General features: G+C 39.9%; 1 protein-coding gene across 1 annotated transcript in view; it reads left to right on the forward strand.

The window, feature by feature from the left end:
• Positions 1-17,063, forward strand: part of CDC5L (cell division cycle 5 like) — a 51,824-nt gene that overhangs the window by 19,223 nt on the left and 15,538 nt on the right. The window contains exons 8-12 of the mRNA XM_090282515.1: positions 237-425; positions 9,064-9,212; positions 11,632-11,794; positions 15,265-15,429; positions 16,703-16,783. Of these exons, the coding sequence (XP_090138641.1) occupies positions 237-425; positions 9,064-9,212; positions 11,632-11,794; positions 15,265-15,429; positions 16,703-16,783 (747 nt within the window). The remainder of the gene's footprint in view (positions 1-236; positions 426-9,063; positions 9,213-11,631; positions 11,795-15,264; positions 15,430-16,702; positions 16,784-17,063) is intronic.

The following is a 17,063-nucleotide window of genomic DNA, read 5'->3' on the forward strand; positions in this document are numbered from 1 at the left end:
GACTTTGCAGCTTGATACCATGTAATTCCTCCCCACCCACCAACACACACGTTATATAGGAAAGACTTCAAAAAGCTGTATTATGGTAATTTTCAAACCCACAAAAAGTAGAGATAGGAGTACAGTGAATCCTATACTCATCACATGGCTTCAGCACTTTATTTTTCTGGAATAAGGAAGTTTTAATTTGTTGTTCTCTGGTTAAAATACACTTGCTATGATAATTGTCTTTTTAGATTTCAGATGCAGAACTCCAGGAAGTTGTGAAGGTAGGCCAAGCGAGTGAAATTGCACGTCAGACTGCTGAGGAATCGGGCATAACAAATTCTGCTTCTAGTACTCTTCTGTCTGAGTACAATGTCACCAACAACAGCATCGCTCTTAGAACACCACGAACACCAGCTTCCCAGGACAGAATTCTGCAGGTAAGCTGTCATGTAGTAGAGGGAGCCTTTCACTTTGTTTATTGTTCTTGAAAATATTATGAAACAACACTGAGTGGTTTGGTTTTGTTTCTTTTAGGATCAGCAGTTTGAAATGTGAGTCCTGAATGCAGGGATCTTAGAGATTTCTGTAGTAGGGAAGCGAACTCAGCATGTTCAGTAATTAGGCGGTTTTCCGTCCCCATTTTTTTTTTTGAAGCCAGCCCGCTACCTTCATTAGTCTTTAGTACCTGTCAGAGAAGCACTGCGTTTTAAAATTTCTTGTTGCCTAGCAATCCTAGAAAGAAGTCAGATGTGTATAGTTAGTAATTTCTAAAGCTTCCTTGTAATTCTGTACTGAGCCTGGCATAGGCTGCTGTCAGTACCACCTCCTTCCCTCTCTTTAACACCTGAGTATGCAGCTCTTTGTGTTCTTAGGGTGTCTGCATGCCAGAGAATAGCCAAACCTAGCAAAACACAGTTATTGCCCTTGTATCTCATTTCCTTTTTTCTAATAGCCACAAATATCATTTTAAGGTTTTGATTCAATAGTCAAGTAATCCTGTATGGCTTAGTAAGAAAACACTTGCATTTCCTCATTACTTGTTCTCTAGAAGCACCAGTTACAACTCTTTTTTTTTACCACCTTATTGCTAAGACACTTGTTACATGTTGATTTTTTTTCTGCCGGTTGTAGGCATTTTTTTTTTTCTACCCAGAATTAGAATATTTGCCTTTCCTACATCCTCTGCCTCTACATGTGTACATACTCTTTCCATTCCCTCATCTTCCATTATAGTTATATCATAATTTTGCTTAGCTCTGCAATCATGGTTTATCATATGACTGTGAACCATATTCAGTGCTGAGCCACAAAGTGCCTTATAATTACTTTACTGCACAGTATTTTGTTTTTCTTTGAGTTAATACTCAGTTGTTAACTTTCTGATTACTTAGCACTAATTCAACTCTAGACTTTACATTAACTGCGTAAATCTCCTGTAATCTGGGCACATTTTAGGTATTCCTATCTTTTTGAAGAAGACTTTCCCAGAAATTCTGAATGCTCTAGTCTGAACTGATTATTTATTTATTTATTTAAACATTTATATCCATTTATTTGGGAAATTGCTTTGCCTGTAAAGTCACAGTTGATAAGGCACATCGTTGCAAGATCACGGGGGATGAAGGAGAGACCAATCTGAAGATCCCAATAAAGGCACAAAGTATGGAAAGCTTTCTTGTTTCTCCCTCCCTTTCCATACTCTAGGAACACAAACGAGCCATGATTTTAAAGTCCAGTTGGCCTTCTCTTCATGGACTGGTTACTCTTTAGACCTTGTTTACAGTTTCTCTTGATTTCCTTTTACTGTTACCATAGACAGTCCTATATACCCTTTTCCTGGCTCCCATGTCTTTGACTTTCTTGGTTTACTCCCTTTTTAGCGAAGCATACCCTTCAATAGCTTTCTGAGGAAGCATTCATGGAAGATAGAATTTTTAAGACTTTGCATATCTGTAAATTACTATTTTACCTTTTTATTTGACTGGTAGTATAATGGGGTTTAGAATTCCAAATTGAAAAGTTTTTGTTCAGTTAAAAAAAATTTTTTTTTAAATTTAAATTTAATTAAATTTTTAAAATTATATTTTTGTTTATGCTGTTATAGTTGTCCCAGTTTTTTCCCCTTTACAACCCTCCATCCAGATCCTCTGTACTCCCTCACTGTCATTCATGTCCATGGGTCATATATTCTTTGGTTCCTATATTCCCCGTGCTGTCCTTTGCGCCCCCATGGCTATTCTGTAACAACCAATTTGTACTTCTTAATCCCTTCACTTTTTTCACCTATCCCACTAATCCCCCTCCCATCTAGCAACCATCAAAATGTTCTCTATATCTATGATTCTGTTTCTTTTCAGCTTGTTTATTTATTTTGTTTTTAGATTTAATTATTTATAGATACATATTTATTGCCATTTTATTGTTCATAATTTTGATCTACTTAAAGAAGACCCCTTAACATTTCATATAATACTGGTTTGGTGATGATGAACTCTAGCTTTTTCTTGTCAGGGAAGCTCTTTATCTGCCCTTCCATTCTGAATGATATCTTTGCTGGATAGAGTAATCTTGGCTGTTGGTCCTTGCTTCTTATCCCTTTGAATATTTCTTACCATTCCCTTCTTGCCTGCAAAGTTTATTTTGTGAAATCAGCTGACAGTCTTATGGGAACTCCCTTGTAGGTAACTTAACTGCTTTTCTCTTGCTGCTTTTAAGATTCTCTCTTTCTCTTTAACCTTTGGCATTTTAATTATGATGTGTCTTGGTGTGGACCTCTGTGGGTTCATCTTGTTTGGGACTCTGTGCTTCCTGGAATTGTATGTCTGTTCCCTTCACCAAGTTATAGAAGTTTTCTGTCTTTATTATTTCAAATAGGTTTTCAATTTATGCTTTCTCTCTTTTGGCACCCCTATGACGCAAATGTTGATACTCTTGAAGTTGTCTCAGAGGCTCCTTATATTACCCTCATTTTTTTTGGATTCTTTTTTCTTCTTTTTGTTCTGATTGGGTGTTTTTTGTTTCCTTATATTCCAAATCACTGATTTGAATCTCAGCTTCATTCTCCCTGTTGATTCCCTATAAATTGTTCTTCATTTCAATCAATATATCCTTCATTTCTGATTGGTTCTTTTTCATGGTTTCCATGTCCTTTTTTCTGCTGTGGAAGTTCTCTCTGAGGTCATCTGCTCTTCCCCTAAGTTCATTCAGTATCCTTTTAACCAGTGTTTTGAATTCAGCATCTAGTAGCTTGCTTGTCTCCATTTTGTTTAGTTCTTTTTTTGGTGTTTTGTTCTGTTCTTTCATTTGGGTCATGATTCTTTGTCTCCTCATTTAGGCAGCCTCCCTGTGTGTGTTTCTAGGTAGAGATGCTCTGACTCTTTGGCTTGGTAGGGTTGCCTAATGTAGTAGGTGTCCTGAGGATCCACGTGCACAACCTCCCCTATCACCCAAGCTGGTACTCAAGGTATGCCCTTCATGGGGTCTGTGTACACTTTCCTCTTGTAGTTGAGCCTTGATTGCTGTTGGGAGGTCAGTGGGGTAGATTTACCCAGACCAATCAGCTGCAAGGACTGTTGTGACCATTGATCACCAGCCTTTGACCACTGTGAGGATCAGCTGTGTAGGGGCCCACTGCACAGAGCAGGACTTATTCAGCAGGGCTCTGGTGCCTGCTGAGTCTGCCCCATGAGTGTGTCACTTGTGGTTTATAGCTGTCCATTGCGTGCGCTGGCCCTGGGGCCTCCTAGGAGGTGCAGACCAAGGTCAGCCACTACCTGTGTTCTGTCCTGGGCCATCCTGCATAAGCTTCAGAGTGATCTGCAAATGGCTGCTGCTTGTGCTGGGCTTGGATGTGCCAGAGTGAGGTTAAGCTGTGAACCGAGGCCAGCTGCTCCTCATGCCAGGCCTGGTGCCACTTAGCAAGTGATATGGGGCTTGCTGAGGCCTGATGCTGCTTGTTTGCAAGGATTTAGGAAAATCTGAAGCATAAGCCAAGACAAATTATTTGTATGTAAAAGGCACTGTTAACAGCTTGGGTAGGCCCAAAAGTTGGGTGGGGAGGAGCCTCAGGGAATCACCATGGTGGGGCAAACAGTGTAAGCCAGGTAGATGGAGTCTCAGATACAGCACCTGCCTACCAGCTCTTTGGTGGAGAGGCTTCAGAAAAGGAACAGTGGCCTCTGTCAGCACTTTTGTCTGGAAGAAAGCTGTTCCCCCATCTCTCACCCTGATGCCAGACACTTTAGTTCCTCCTGGTATCCTTCTGTGCCTTTCAGGCTGCTGTCCTGGTGCTAGAGCTCAAAGGGAGTGCGTCTTAGTAAGTCCATGCATGGGCCCTTTAAGAGGAACTGCCTGGGAATCCAGCAGTTTCTGTTTTCCACAGACTCAGTTTCTCCTGGTTTTTACAGTTAGAAGTTACGGAGACTTACCTTCCTGGCACTTGAACCCTGGTCTGGGAGGCATGGTGTGGGACTGACCCCTTGCTCCCGAGATCTCCCTCCCAATTTTTATCTGCCACATGTGGGTGTGGAACCAGTCTGTTCCATGTCTCTGCCTCTCCTACCAGTATGAATGTGAGTTCTTCTTTAATTCCATAGTTGTAGGACTTCCATTCAACTTGATTTCTGGTGGTTTTGAATAATGGTTGTTTGTAGTTTAGTTGTAATTTTGATGTGGTTGTGGGAGGAGGCGAGCCCTATTTACGTAGGCTGGCACCTTAGCTTTCTCCTTATTCTTGATTTTAGGGAGAAGGGAAAGGAGGGAGAAAGGTGAGGGGGAGAGAGAGAGAAAGAGAGAGACTGATGTGAGAGAGAAACACCGACTGGTTGCTTTTCATACATGCGCAGACCTGGGCCCAAACCTGCAGCTCAGGCATGTGTCCTCACCAGAGATCCAACTGGTGATTTTTCGGTTTGTAGGACGACTCCCAGCCAGCTGGGCCACAGCGGCTGGAGCAGTTTTTGTTCAGTTTTGAAGGCAGAGCTCCAGTATCTTCTGGTTTCCATTGCAGCTATTGAGACCTCTGGTGCCATTCAGGTTGTTGTTAATAGGAAACTTGTTTTTTACTTTCTCTGGAAGTTTATATGACCTTTTCTTTTTCACAAGCATGTTTCTTGGTGGGGGTCTGTTTTTAACCATTATACTAGGTACTTCATGGATCTTTTCATTCTGGAGGCTCATGGCCTTCAATTCTGGAAGTTATTTTTAAATTAAGAAATTTCATTCCTTTCATTATTTTCTCTATGAAACTCAAATTTTTGTATTTATTCCTCTGGTTTTCTGTCTTAATTAACTTTTTGACTGACTGTTAGATTTACTGAATTTTCTTTAAAAATGTTTACTATCATATTTTTTAATTTCCAAGAGTTCTTTTTTAAATGTGTTCAATTTTTTAATGTTGCATTCTTACTTATGAGTATCTTCTCTTATTTTTGTGAGACTATTAATGATGGTTTTGTTCTGTTCTTACAAGTTTTCTTTTCCCTGAATAACCCTTAAGTTTCTTTTGTTAGTTTTATTCTCTTTCATATAAGACGTTTCCTTAAATATCTTTTGATCTTTGGCGCTCTGATTATGTCTAGGGGGTAGCGATGGGGCAATTAAAACTGATCAGAAGTTCCTGGTGTGTGGGTGGGGCTCCTTGGCTCTGGGCTACCTTGTAGGCTGAACTTGCTCAGATGTTTCATTGGGGAAGTCTTTTTTTTGTTTGTTTGTTTTTAGTATATTTTATTGATTATGTTGTTACAGTAGTCCCAATTTCTTTCCTGTTTGTACACCCCTTCCATCCAGCAATCCCACCCGCCTTAGTTCATGTCCATGGGTTATGCATGTAAGTTCTTTGGCTTCACCCTTTCCGATATTATTTTTAACATCTCCCTGTCTATTTTGTACCAACCGATTATGCTTCTTAGTCCCTGCACCATTTCCCCATTTCTCCCCCTCCCCCCTCCCAGCTGATAACCCTCCAAATGATCCCCATACCTATGATTCTGTTCCTATTCTGGTTTGCTTAGTTGGATTTTGTTTTTATTTTTTAGATTCAGTTGCTCATAGTTGTGAGTTTGTTGTCATTTTAGTGTTCATAGTTTTGATCTTCTTTTCCTTAAGTAAGTCCCTTTGACATTTCATATAATAATGGCTTGGTGATGATAAGCTCCTTTAGCTTCACCTTGTCTGGGAAGTACTTCATCTGCCCTTCCATTCTAAATGATAGCTTTGCTGGATAGAGTAATCCTGGCTGCAGGTTGCCTTTCATCACATTGAATGCTGCTAGCCAGTTCCTTCTTGCCTGCAAAGTGTCCTCTGAGAAATCAGCTGATAGTCCTATAGGCACTCTCCTGTAGGCAACTCTCTGCCTCTCTCTCGCTGCCCCCAGGACTCTGTCTTTATCTTTCACCTTTGGCTTCTCAGTCATGGTGCGTCCTGGTGTGGTCCCCTCTGGGTCCAGCTCGCCTGGACCTGTATGTCCATCTCCTTCACAAAATTTGGAAAGTTTTCCTCATTTTTTTCATTTTTTGCTTCCTCATTCTGCACTGATTGACTGTTTTTTTCTTCCTTATGTTCCAAATCATTGATTTGAACCCTGGTTTCCTTCCCTTCACCATTGGTTTTGTGTGGAGTTTCCTTCATTTCACTTAGCATAGCCTTCACTTCTTTTCTTATGCGTTTGCCATATTCAAGCACATCTGTCAAGCCTGTGAGCATCTTTATCACCAGTGTTTTGAATTCTGCGTCTGTTAGGTTGTCTATCTCCTCATCTGTTCGGTTGGCTATCTTCTCGTTGCTTAGTTCTCCCACTGGAACCTTGATCTATTCCCTCTTTTGGACCATACTTCTCTGTCTCCTCATCTTGACAGGCTCCTGTGTTTGTTTGCCTCTGTGTCTTAGGTAGAGCTGTTGCTCCTGTTACATTGTAAGGGGTTGAACCTTAGGGATTTGTCAGTATAGGGTGACCTGTTTCACCACGTGACGCTGTATGTAGGGGAGGGGTCAAGAGGGAACAATGCTGCCTGCCCAGCACTCGCCTTTTCCAGGCACCTCTCCCACTTCTGCACTGGACTGGCACCCCTCTAGCTGCTGCCCTGGCAGTCGTTCCCAGAGTGGGTGGGTCTGCAGACGTTCTAGGACCGTGGGGGCCCTTTAAACAAGCGGACTCTGCTGAGAGACTGGCAGTTTCTGCCTCCACCCCAACCCCCACTGGTCTGCACAGTCAGAAGCAATGAGGCTTGGTTTTTCCCGGTGTGGGGACCGTGGGCTGTGAGGTCTGGTGAGGAGCTGGGAACGCTCCCCGGGTTTCCCTCCTGATTTTTAAAACATGTGACTGCGTTTTCTGCTGGCCTGCCACTACCGCCACTGCTGCTGCCACCTCACTGCATCCTCTGCCTCGGCTCCATCCCTCCTACCTGTCTGGATGAGTATTTCTTCTTTATATCTTTGTTTGCTGGACTTCCATGTAGTTTGGTTTTCTGGAACTTCTGGTTGTTTCTAGTTTTGAGGTAGCTGTATTCCTTCTTAGTTGTGGAGGGAGACGCAGTGTGTCTGTCCACACCTTCATCTTGGCTGGAAGTCCAAAATCCTGGGAAACTCTTGATGTCAGTATTTATAGGTCTTTTCTCCTGGGTTTGTCAGATTCCCCAGATAAGTAAGTAGCTTCCATTCTGTTGCCTGGATGGCATCAAGTTGGGCAGCATTTTGGGAACCTAGATGGGGGAAAATGCTTTGTATTTGGTAGCAAAAAGAACACACACAGTTGATAATGTGAAATATAAAGTTTTTTTATGAAGTGAATAATGGAAAAAGTCTGGCTTCAGTTATTTTCATTTTGCCTCAGAACTTAGTGGTTTAAAACGTTTTGTTATACTCATGGTTTCTGAGGGTCAGGAATTCAGACAGGGCATAGATGGAGTGGCTTGTGTCTGCTCCATGGAGTCTAGGGCCTCAGCTAGGATGACTTAGCATTTGAGGGTGACTTGATAGATAGGGCCTGGAATCATCTTTTTTCACGTTTGTGTTTGATGCTGGATGTGGGTTGGGTCCTCGCCTGGGAGTGTAGGGTAAATTTGCACCTGGCATCTCCATGTGGCTTGGGCTTTCTCACAGCATGGTGGCATCAAAAGTTGAACTTCTGCCACGGCCTCTCAGAGCTTTATTGTGAGTGTTGTAGTGAATGTGGTGGGAAGCTGCTTTTTTTTTTTTTTTCCTAGTGTTGCTTTGGAGTCAAGCAGCATCATTTAATACTGCATTTTGCTAGTTATAAGTGAGTCCACCTGGATTCAGGAGGAGGGGACGTGGACCCCACCTCATGATGGAAGGAGTGTCAAAGTCTGAATTACAGCAAAAGCTGTGAGATGAGAGATAATGGTTGTGACTCTCTTTAAAAATATTAGTCTTTTATATACCATAAGTTGGGTATTAAGAGACTTGTAGGTATAGTAATGAATACTGGGTTACTGTGGAGGGACTGAGGTCAGGTAAGACTTTAGAAAGTAACCTGCCCACATGAGTTTTTACTTATCAAGTGGATAGGCCAGTTGATTATATCTTAACTTCCCATAGGAGAATCTGAGATTCAGAGAGACTAATAAAGACTAGATATGCAATTAGTGATAAAGTTAGATTAAAGTTTAGATGTTCTGACATTTAGCATAAGCTCATGCTGGGAAATTGGATTCTTAGTTCTTTATTATGAAGATTTTTAACATTCAGAGAGGTTGAAAGAATGATAAAGCAAACATCTCCACATGCACCACCTAGATTCTACAGTCATTAAATTGTACTATATTTGATTATAAAGAGGTTTGGCACAGGTAATAGAAGCTTTTCGGTAATAGAAATTTCGTATGTAAGCATTTCTTGACATTAAAAACTTTGTTCTTAAACTTCTGAGATGCTGCATCTGTTTGAGAGGGAATGCAAGTATTGAATCTGCTGTGGCCCCACAGTCATTTTCTCTTTTGGTTTACACTGAGAAAATGTATAAGAATTTTGCCTGTTTTAAGATTTGTATAGTTGGATCAGAAGAGAGGATTCTGCTCTTCTGTCTACACTGTTAAAATACTTTATTTTCTTGTTATTCAGGAAGCCCAGAACCTCATGGCCCTGACCAATGTGGATACCCCATTAAAAGGTGGACTTAACACACCCTTGCACGAGAGTGACTTCTCAGGTGTGACTCCACAGCGGCAGGTTGTACAGACTCCAAACACAGTTCTTTCTACCCCATTCAGGTATTGTGAATAAACGCATATTTTCCGTTTTAGATAAATTTGAATCTGAGGACTTGGACAACATGTTTGTTTTAGTTATGTTAACAGAATGGAAATAAGTGATGAGCTTGCATTTTTGATTTTTCCTCACTCGATAGTAATAAATAACATAATAGTATCCAGGAAATGGTTAAATACTATACGCAGCTTCCTTCTCTTTGTAGTTCCTGATGCTAACACCTTGTTTCTGAATATTTTTATCTGATTTAAAAGAGCAAATCAATCTATTGTTAATGATCATTTGGTAAATTGACAAAAATTGTAATCCTTTTTATGTGCGTAATACTATTGCTTTTCCCCCAATATATATTTTTTATCACTTTATTTTCAATTGCATTTGCTGTATGTTATTATGTTAGTTTCAGGTATGCACCCCAGTGATTAGACATTATATAACTTAATAACTGATCATCCTGATGCACCCATCTGACAACATACATAGTTATTAGACTACTGCTGACTATGTTCCCTGTGCTGTACTTTACATCCCCATGGCTATTCTGTAACTACAACCTGTACTTCTTAATCCTGTCACCTTTTTTGGCTGTCCCCCAACCTCCCTCCCATCTGTCAACCATCAAAACATTTTCTGTGAATTCTGTTTCTCTTCTGCTTATTCATTTATTTTGTTTTTTAGATTTAGTTGTTGATAGATATGTATTTATTGCCATTTACATTTCCACACCCACCACCTAGATTCTACAGTCATTAACATTGTACTATATTTGTTTTATCACATATTCATCCATCATTATTAATCCATTTTATTTTAATGTACTTAAGAGTACTTTGCAGGTATCAATTTATATCACCCCTTAATGTTTCCTATGTATTCCATTAACTAGGGTTTAGTATTTGCAATTCTTTGTTTTAAGCTACTGTGTTTAAAAAAGAATTTTTAAGATATAAAAATCATAGAAGCAAGTCATACTTAAATGGAATTTGAGTTTTTAAAGTTTGGAAATATGTGGGATTTACTTTTAATTTTAAATGTTAGGATATGTCCTCCCACTGGTTGCTTAGTATGGGAAACATCTGACTTTTACAACTGTACATGACAGCAGGATCAAGAAACATTAGCAGCCAAATCCTTATATATTAACATTTCTTGCAAAGCTTTTAAAAGAGCCTCATTCCTCTTTTCCTGTGTATGTGTTGTCTGTCAACTAGATTGTAAGCTCCTCGGGGGCAGGGACCATGTCTTATAACACCTCACCTCTGGGGAACAGCTGTCTGGCAGCACCACCTGTCTGGAACATACCCAAGATACAGGAAGTAAGCAACCAAAATAAGAAAGGCTTTGAACAATTAAAATTTAAGTTGCAGAGTCTACGGACTGTATTCCTTAGAGATTCTCTTAGCTGTCATTCAGAACTATTCATATTTAAATATGAATCGAAACAAAATGTGAGGAGAGGAACTACTTAAAGTATGCACACTGATGTGATAATAATGTGATAGCCAGTAGAGGCAGGGAGATAGAAATGAAAAGACGAAGACTGAACTCAAGAGAACTTGTGGTCTGACTGTGGTAGCTCTCTGGCCACTATATGTTCTTAGCCACTCTTCTGCATTGAGAAAAAGTTGAGATACTGTTTGGTGGACCTAGTTAATAAAGGCAAGAAATGTCAAATGTAATGACTTTTTTTTGAAGTCATTAAAATAAAAATACTGTGTGTATATACTACGCTAGTTGAGCCAGACCTTTATTATTATTATTTTTTTAATCTAAACCCGAAGTCATGCTTATTGATTTTAGAGAGGGAAAGGGGGAGAGAGAGAGCTGGAGAGAAACATTGATGTGAGAGAGAAACGTTGATCAGTTGTCTTCATTGTGCACTCTGACTGGGGACCACACTCGAAACCTAGGGATATGCTCTAACTGGGAATTGAACCCGCGATCTTTAGGGCTACGGGATGGACAACGCTCCAATCAACTGAGCCACACCGGGCAGGGCCAAACCTTTATTTTAACCTAGAGAACTAACCTAAAACCAGGTAGGAGACAGAATTTCTGGAATCTTTATTTATTGTTTTCCTTGTAAAATAATTTATGTGAAAAACATTTGAAAGCACAATACAGTTAAAAGCAGCCCTGGCTGATGGGGCTCAGGGGATTGAGTGCTGGCCTGTGAAGCAAAGGGTGGCTGGTTCGATTCCCAGTCAGGGCACATGCCTGGGTTGTGGGCCGGGTCCCCAGCTGGGGGTGTGTGGGAGGCAACCACACATTGATGTTTCTCTCCCTTTCTTTATCCCTCCCTGCCCCTCTCTCTAAAAATAAGTAAATAAAATCTTAAACAAACAAACAAAAAAAAAACAACAAAAAACAAAAAAACAGATAAAAGCAGCACTTTGTTAATTAGAATTTTTGTCTTTCTAGGACTCCCTCTCATGGATCTGAAGGGCTGACTCCCCGGAGTGGGACAACTCCCAAACCAGTTGTTAACTCCACCCCCGGCAGAACTCCTCTTCGAGACAAGTTAAACATTAATCCTGAAGATGGAATGGCAGACTACAGTGATCCCTCCTATGTGAAGCAGATGGTACATGTCATTTCCCTTTTACTACTTAAAAAAAAATTTTTTTTTAATAACTTACGGGTTTCGAATTAAAATTCCCTTCCTCTACCAGTCAGTGCACATAACATATGTCTTAAGAATCTATACACCTGTGGACATCAGAAAAGGAAAATGATTAGCAGTACTTAAATGGGAAACTTTTAATCTCATATGCCTATTTTTTCTTAATATGTTGGTGGATGTTATATCTATAGTAATTTTTCTTGTATCTTTTATGATTTTAATTTTACCATTTACTAATGCTTTCTTGAATGATATATTTATTTAAAAGTTTGTTTTATTTTCTGTAAAATAGTTTTGAATGCCTCAAATTAGATTTTGACCCTTAATTCCTCTATTTGCTCTGTACTTTTACAAGGATAGTCTAGATCTTAAAGTCAACTTAGTTTGATGTTTCTTGCTGATCTTACTGAAGTTTTCTTTCATATATTTTGCATGGTGATACAGAAAGGTAATTTTAAAAAGTTGCAGTTTTGCTTTGCCCACGTTATTGCTTTTATTACATCACTATTAGGCCTTATGATCTGATGCCACAGAAAATCATTGTGAAACACTTAGTTTTCTTAGTGAGTTCCAATGATGTTGACCTGTTTTCAGTTTATAAATTCTAACTTCATGTGTACATTTGGTTAGAGTTGGTTTTTTTTTTTTTTTTTTTTTTTTTTCAGATTTAATGTGTTTTATTGATTAAAATATTACATTTGTGCCAATTTCCCTTCCCTCTGCTCCCCTCCACCCGGTGGCCCCCCTCCCTCCAGTTGTCCCCCCCTTTTAGATTATGTCCATTAGTTGTGCATACAGTTCCTCCCAACCTCTCTCCGTCTATTCCATTCCCTCCTACCATGATCCCCAATTCCTATATCATCTCCCTCCCTCTCCCCACTCTCCCTCCCTGTTGACCTCCCCCCAATATGCTTCCCGTACCCACAGTTCCTTTTCCACTCTCGTTGCCTGTTTAGTTTGCCTTTGTTTCATCTCCCTAGCTTCTGTTTTTTAAACCAGTCCCTTTAACATCTCATATAACAGTGGTTTGGATCTAATGAACTCTTTCAGTTTTATTTTTTCCTGGAAACACTTTCTCTGTCCTTCTATTCTGAATGACAGTTTCGCTGGATAGAGTATTCGTGGTTGTAGGTTTTGGATTTTCATTACTTTGAATATTTCTTGCCAGTCCCTTCTTGCCTGTAGGGTTTCCCTTGAGAAGTCAGCTGATAGTCTAATTGGGACCCCTTTGTACATAATTCTTTTCTTCTCTCTTGCTGCTTTTAAGATTCTCTCTTTATCTTTAATTTTTGACATTTTGATTATAATGTGTCTTGGAGTGGTTCTCCCTGGGTCCAGTCTCTTGGGAACTCTCCTTGCTTCCTGGACCTGCAAGTCTATTCCCTTCCCCAAGTCTGGGAAGTTCTCCTTTATTATATTTTCACTCAATTTTTCAAGTTCTAGTTCATCTTCCTCATTCTCTGGCAAACCAATGATTCTTATGTTGGGCCTTTTATAGCTGTCCCAGAGGTTTCTGATCCTCTCATTGTTGCTTCCCATTTCCTCTTGCTGCACTGGTTGACTGCTTGTTCCTTCTCCATATTCCAGTTTGTTGAAATGAACTCTGGATTTTTTTTCCTCACCATCTGTCTCGTATGCGGTTTTGTTCCTTTCGTTATGAAAGTTTTTCGCTTCTTTCTTATCTTTTTCCTGCTCTTTTGTGAATTCTGTAAGCCACCTGATAACAATGGCCCAGAACTGAGCCTCTGACAGGTTTCTTATCTGTTCATCTGTCAGGTTCTCTATCTGTTGCCTGGTGAGCTGTGCCACCGGGATTTCTATAGTTGTCTGCCTCATTTTGACAGATGCGTTTTGTTTTCTTGGGCCGGCTGTCGGGGGCAGTGCCTGTGTATGCGTCACAAGTCAGCGACCGGCGCCTGTCTGCGACCTATTTCGCAGCCCTGTGGCGCTTTCTTTCTTTGGGGGCGGGGGTCCAAGATGGATTCACACAGTTATTCCGCTAGGAGACCGGGATCCGTCCTCCCGCCCCCCTGGGCCTCACTGTTCAAGGCGATGCAGTGGCTGCTTTCCCCAGCGCTGGGGTCGCGCACTGCCAGGGGCCCAACCGCAGCCGGGATTTCTTGCCGCCCCGCCCGATCTCAGGTGGGATCGCAAACAGCGCTGCCCTCTTTAACTCTTACCTGCCCAAATGGCACCACTGGTTTATAACTTCATATGTTGGGCTTCCGTGTAGTTTTATTTTCTGGAATTTCTAGTTATCCTTTGTTTTGAAGTAGTTGTATTCCTTTCTAGTTGTAGAGGGAGACCTAGCGTGTCCGTCTAAGCCTCCATCTTGGCCGGAAGTCTGGTTAGAGTTGTTTTTAATGTCAGAATTGATATCAGCTAATGCCAGCTGAAGAATTTCATGTGTGCAAAACGCAGATCTGGATACTTCAGGGCGTCTGAAATTGAGTAAAGTGGTTCTTTAATGTAAAGAAGTTTATACCCTGGAGAAATTGGCAGTTCCCAACCAGGTTAAAGTACAATTATAAGAACAAAGGAAACTCTTGGAGTAAAACCAGCATCCTTTCAGGGTGGCCAGAGAAAGAAAGAACATTTTTTGGGTGAGCACTACGAAAGCCGTCATTGATGAGGGGTGCTCAGAAGAAGGGTGGTGGCTGTCCCAGACAGAGGCCACAGCAGGAGTGAGCATGGAGCATGTTTTTAGCAACTTCCCTGGTCCTCACACCTGGCATACATGTAATGGGGCAGTGGGCAGTGAGACTGGAAAGGTGAACCAACAACATACTGGGGAAAACTTTGGAGACCAGGCAGTTGCCTTCATGAACAATGGACTCTTTTTGGCCTACTTACGAGCTAGTCTTTCTATTATAAATGTACACACATGTGCACATGCACACAAATTCAGTCATCTTTTCAGATTAGATTCTTTTTTTTTTTTTTTTTTACTTTTCTAATTATTTTTTTATTGTTTTTCAATTACAGTTGTCCCATTTTTTTTTCCCCCATTGCTCGCCCCCTACCCAACCCACCCCTTCTCCTACAGTCAGTCCCACCCCGTTGTCCACGTCCATGGGTTGTTTATACATGTTCTTTGACTAGACCCTTCTCCTACTTATCCCCCTTCTCAGATTAGATTCTTAATAGTCGAAGAAGAAATTGAGGAAATTCTGAAGGATTTTTTTTTTCCACCTCTGCAGAAGTGCTTCCCAAATTAGAATATCCCAGAGTAACTTAACTGATTCCAAATTTATTCATTTTAATGTAGGGAAGAAATGGAGATAGACATTTAAAAACTTATCTCAGCCCTGAAGTTAGGGATCATTTCTAGAATTAAAATTAGGCTAATTATTTTTTAGAAACCCTTAATAGAATATTGGTTGGATACTTAATGTGTATGAATTGAAAAGGACCGATATTTTTTTCTGCAGGAAAGAGAGTCTCGTGAACACCTCCGTATAGGGTTGATGGGCCTTCCTGCCCCCAAGAATGACTTTGAAATTGTTCTACCAGAAAATGCTGAGAAGGAGCTGGAAGACCGTGAAATAGATGATACATACATTGAAGATGCTGCTGATGTGGATGCACGAAAACAGGTGGGTAATCGTGAGGGAAGGGAAGGAATTGAGTTTGCCGAATGTGTCAGTAGGCTGAAAGAATGAAGAATGGCCATTAAACATCTCAAGATCTGCTTAAAAGTTTTTTTCAACATTAAAAAAAATTGCCCTATAGTAAATTACTTACATTATTAACAGTATATACTCACATAATTGATAATATACTCAAAATATCTTGATAGGCATTCTTAAAATGTATATGTATATATCAATTTAAATACCCTTTGTCAAATTCATTATACTTCCTTAAAATACACACAAGTAGTCTTTTAGAAATCGCCTATCACTCTTGCCAAGAAAAAGTGTTACTGCTCAGTCTTAAAAACAAGTACATTTTGGATTGGTTGTGTAAATGGTTTTAGGTCAGTGCAAACTAATAAGAAATGTGGATTTGTAAATTTAGAGAGAGCGTAGCAGAATAATAGTAGTAACACTTTGTTCTAATATGTCTTATAGTTTATTACTTTCTCATTTGCACATAACACCCTGGTGATGTAGATAGGATGGGTATTCGCTTTGTTTTAGAAATGAGGAAATAGGCTCAGGTAAATTAAGTTAACTTTCCCAGGTCTCATGGCTGGAAAGTACTGAATCCTGAAATAAAACTGAGATTGTGGGACCCCTTTCAGGAATTCTTCTTCCAGTCCATTTCAGGATGGTTTTAGAAGCTGAATAATTAATTTCATGCAATTGGAGTGAAAATGGCATCGATGGAAATCATATTTTAGAGGAAACCACATGAGTGTGCTTTTTGATGGGTAATATAGTTCTCTTAGCTACTCGGAGATAGATAAAGATACATTTACTCAGAAATGGTGTGAAATTCTAATGTGTTATCCCCCATTATTCATAATTTGAGAATCAGGAAATAGTACATTCATTGGCTGGATTTTTAAATTTAAAAAAGTAACTTCGGGGTGAAAGAAAAGGGTTGTGTTGTAGGAGGTGTAGCTCCCCACCCCCCAAGTTTAGGATTATGATTTAGACAAGAAAAGTATAATTATCAGATGGATACAGCCATGTAAATTTGGAGAATGCTCTACTGGACACTGAAAGTTCTTAGTTTTTTTTCCACTGAGAGAATGAGTAGATTAATTTCTGTTGCCTTATTATATTGCCTTGCTACAAAATTACAGATGTCTGCAGCTTTAGTTCTTCAATATACATGTTCTTATAGACTAAAGTTTTCAACTTTATTGAATGTATTAAATACTACATAGCTTCAGTAATGGGTATGAAAATAATTTTTTAGGCCATGCGAGATGCAGAGCGTGTGAAAGAAATGAAACGAATGCACAAAGCTGTCCAGAAAGACCTTCCAAGACCATCAGAAGTAAGTGTTAGAATTTTTGGCCTACGAAGTTTTAACTTCCTTTTCATGTGATTGATGTTTTTTTATATCCCTCATAAAGTCTGTAAAACAAAGTTCTATCTACTCTTTGGAATATAGTGCATCAGTTCCCAGATCTAGTCACTGGTGTAAATAAGAATTTAGAAGGGGGCGGGAGAAAAGATTTCTTTTGAGAATGTATAACTGCTATTTAATTCATGCTAAAACAAGTAGTAATGTTAGTATATTGCAGCAATATGTTTGGTAATTTTACTTGTTTTAC

Source organism: Furipterus horrens, unplaced genomic scaffold (genome assembly GCF_987537825.1).
Source record: "Furipterus horrens unplaced genomic scaffold, mFurHor1.1.pri manual_scaffold_6, whole genome shotgun sequence".
NCBI lineage: Eukaryota > Metazoa > Chordata > Mammalia > Chiroptera > Furipteridae > Furipterus > Furipterus horrens.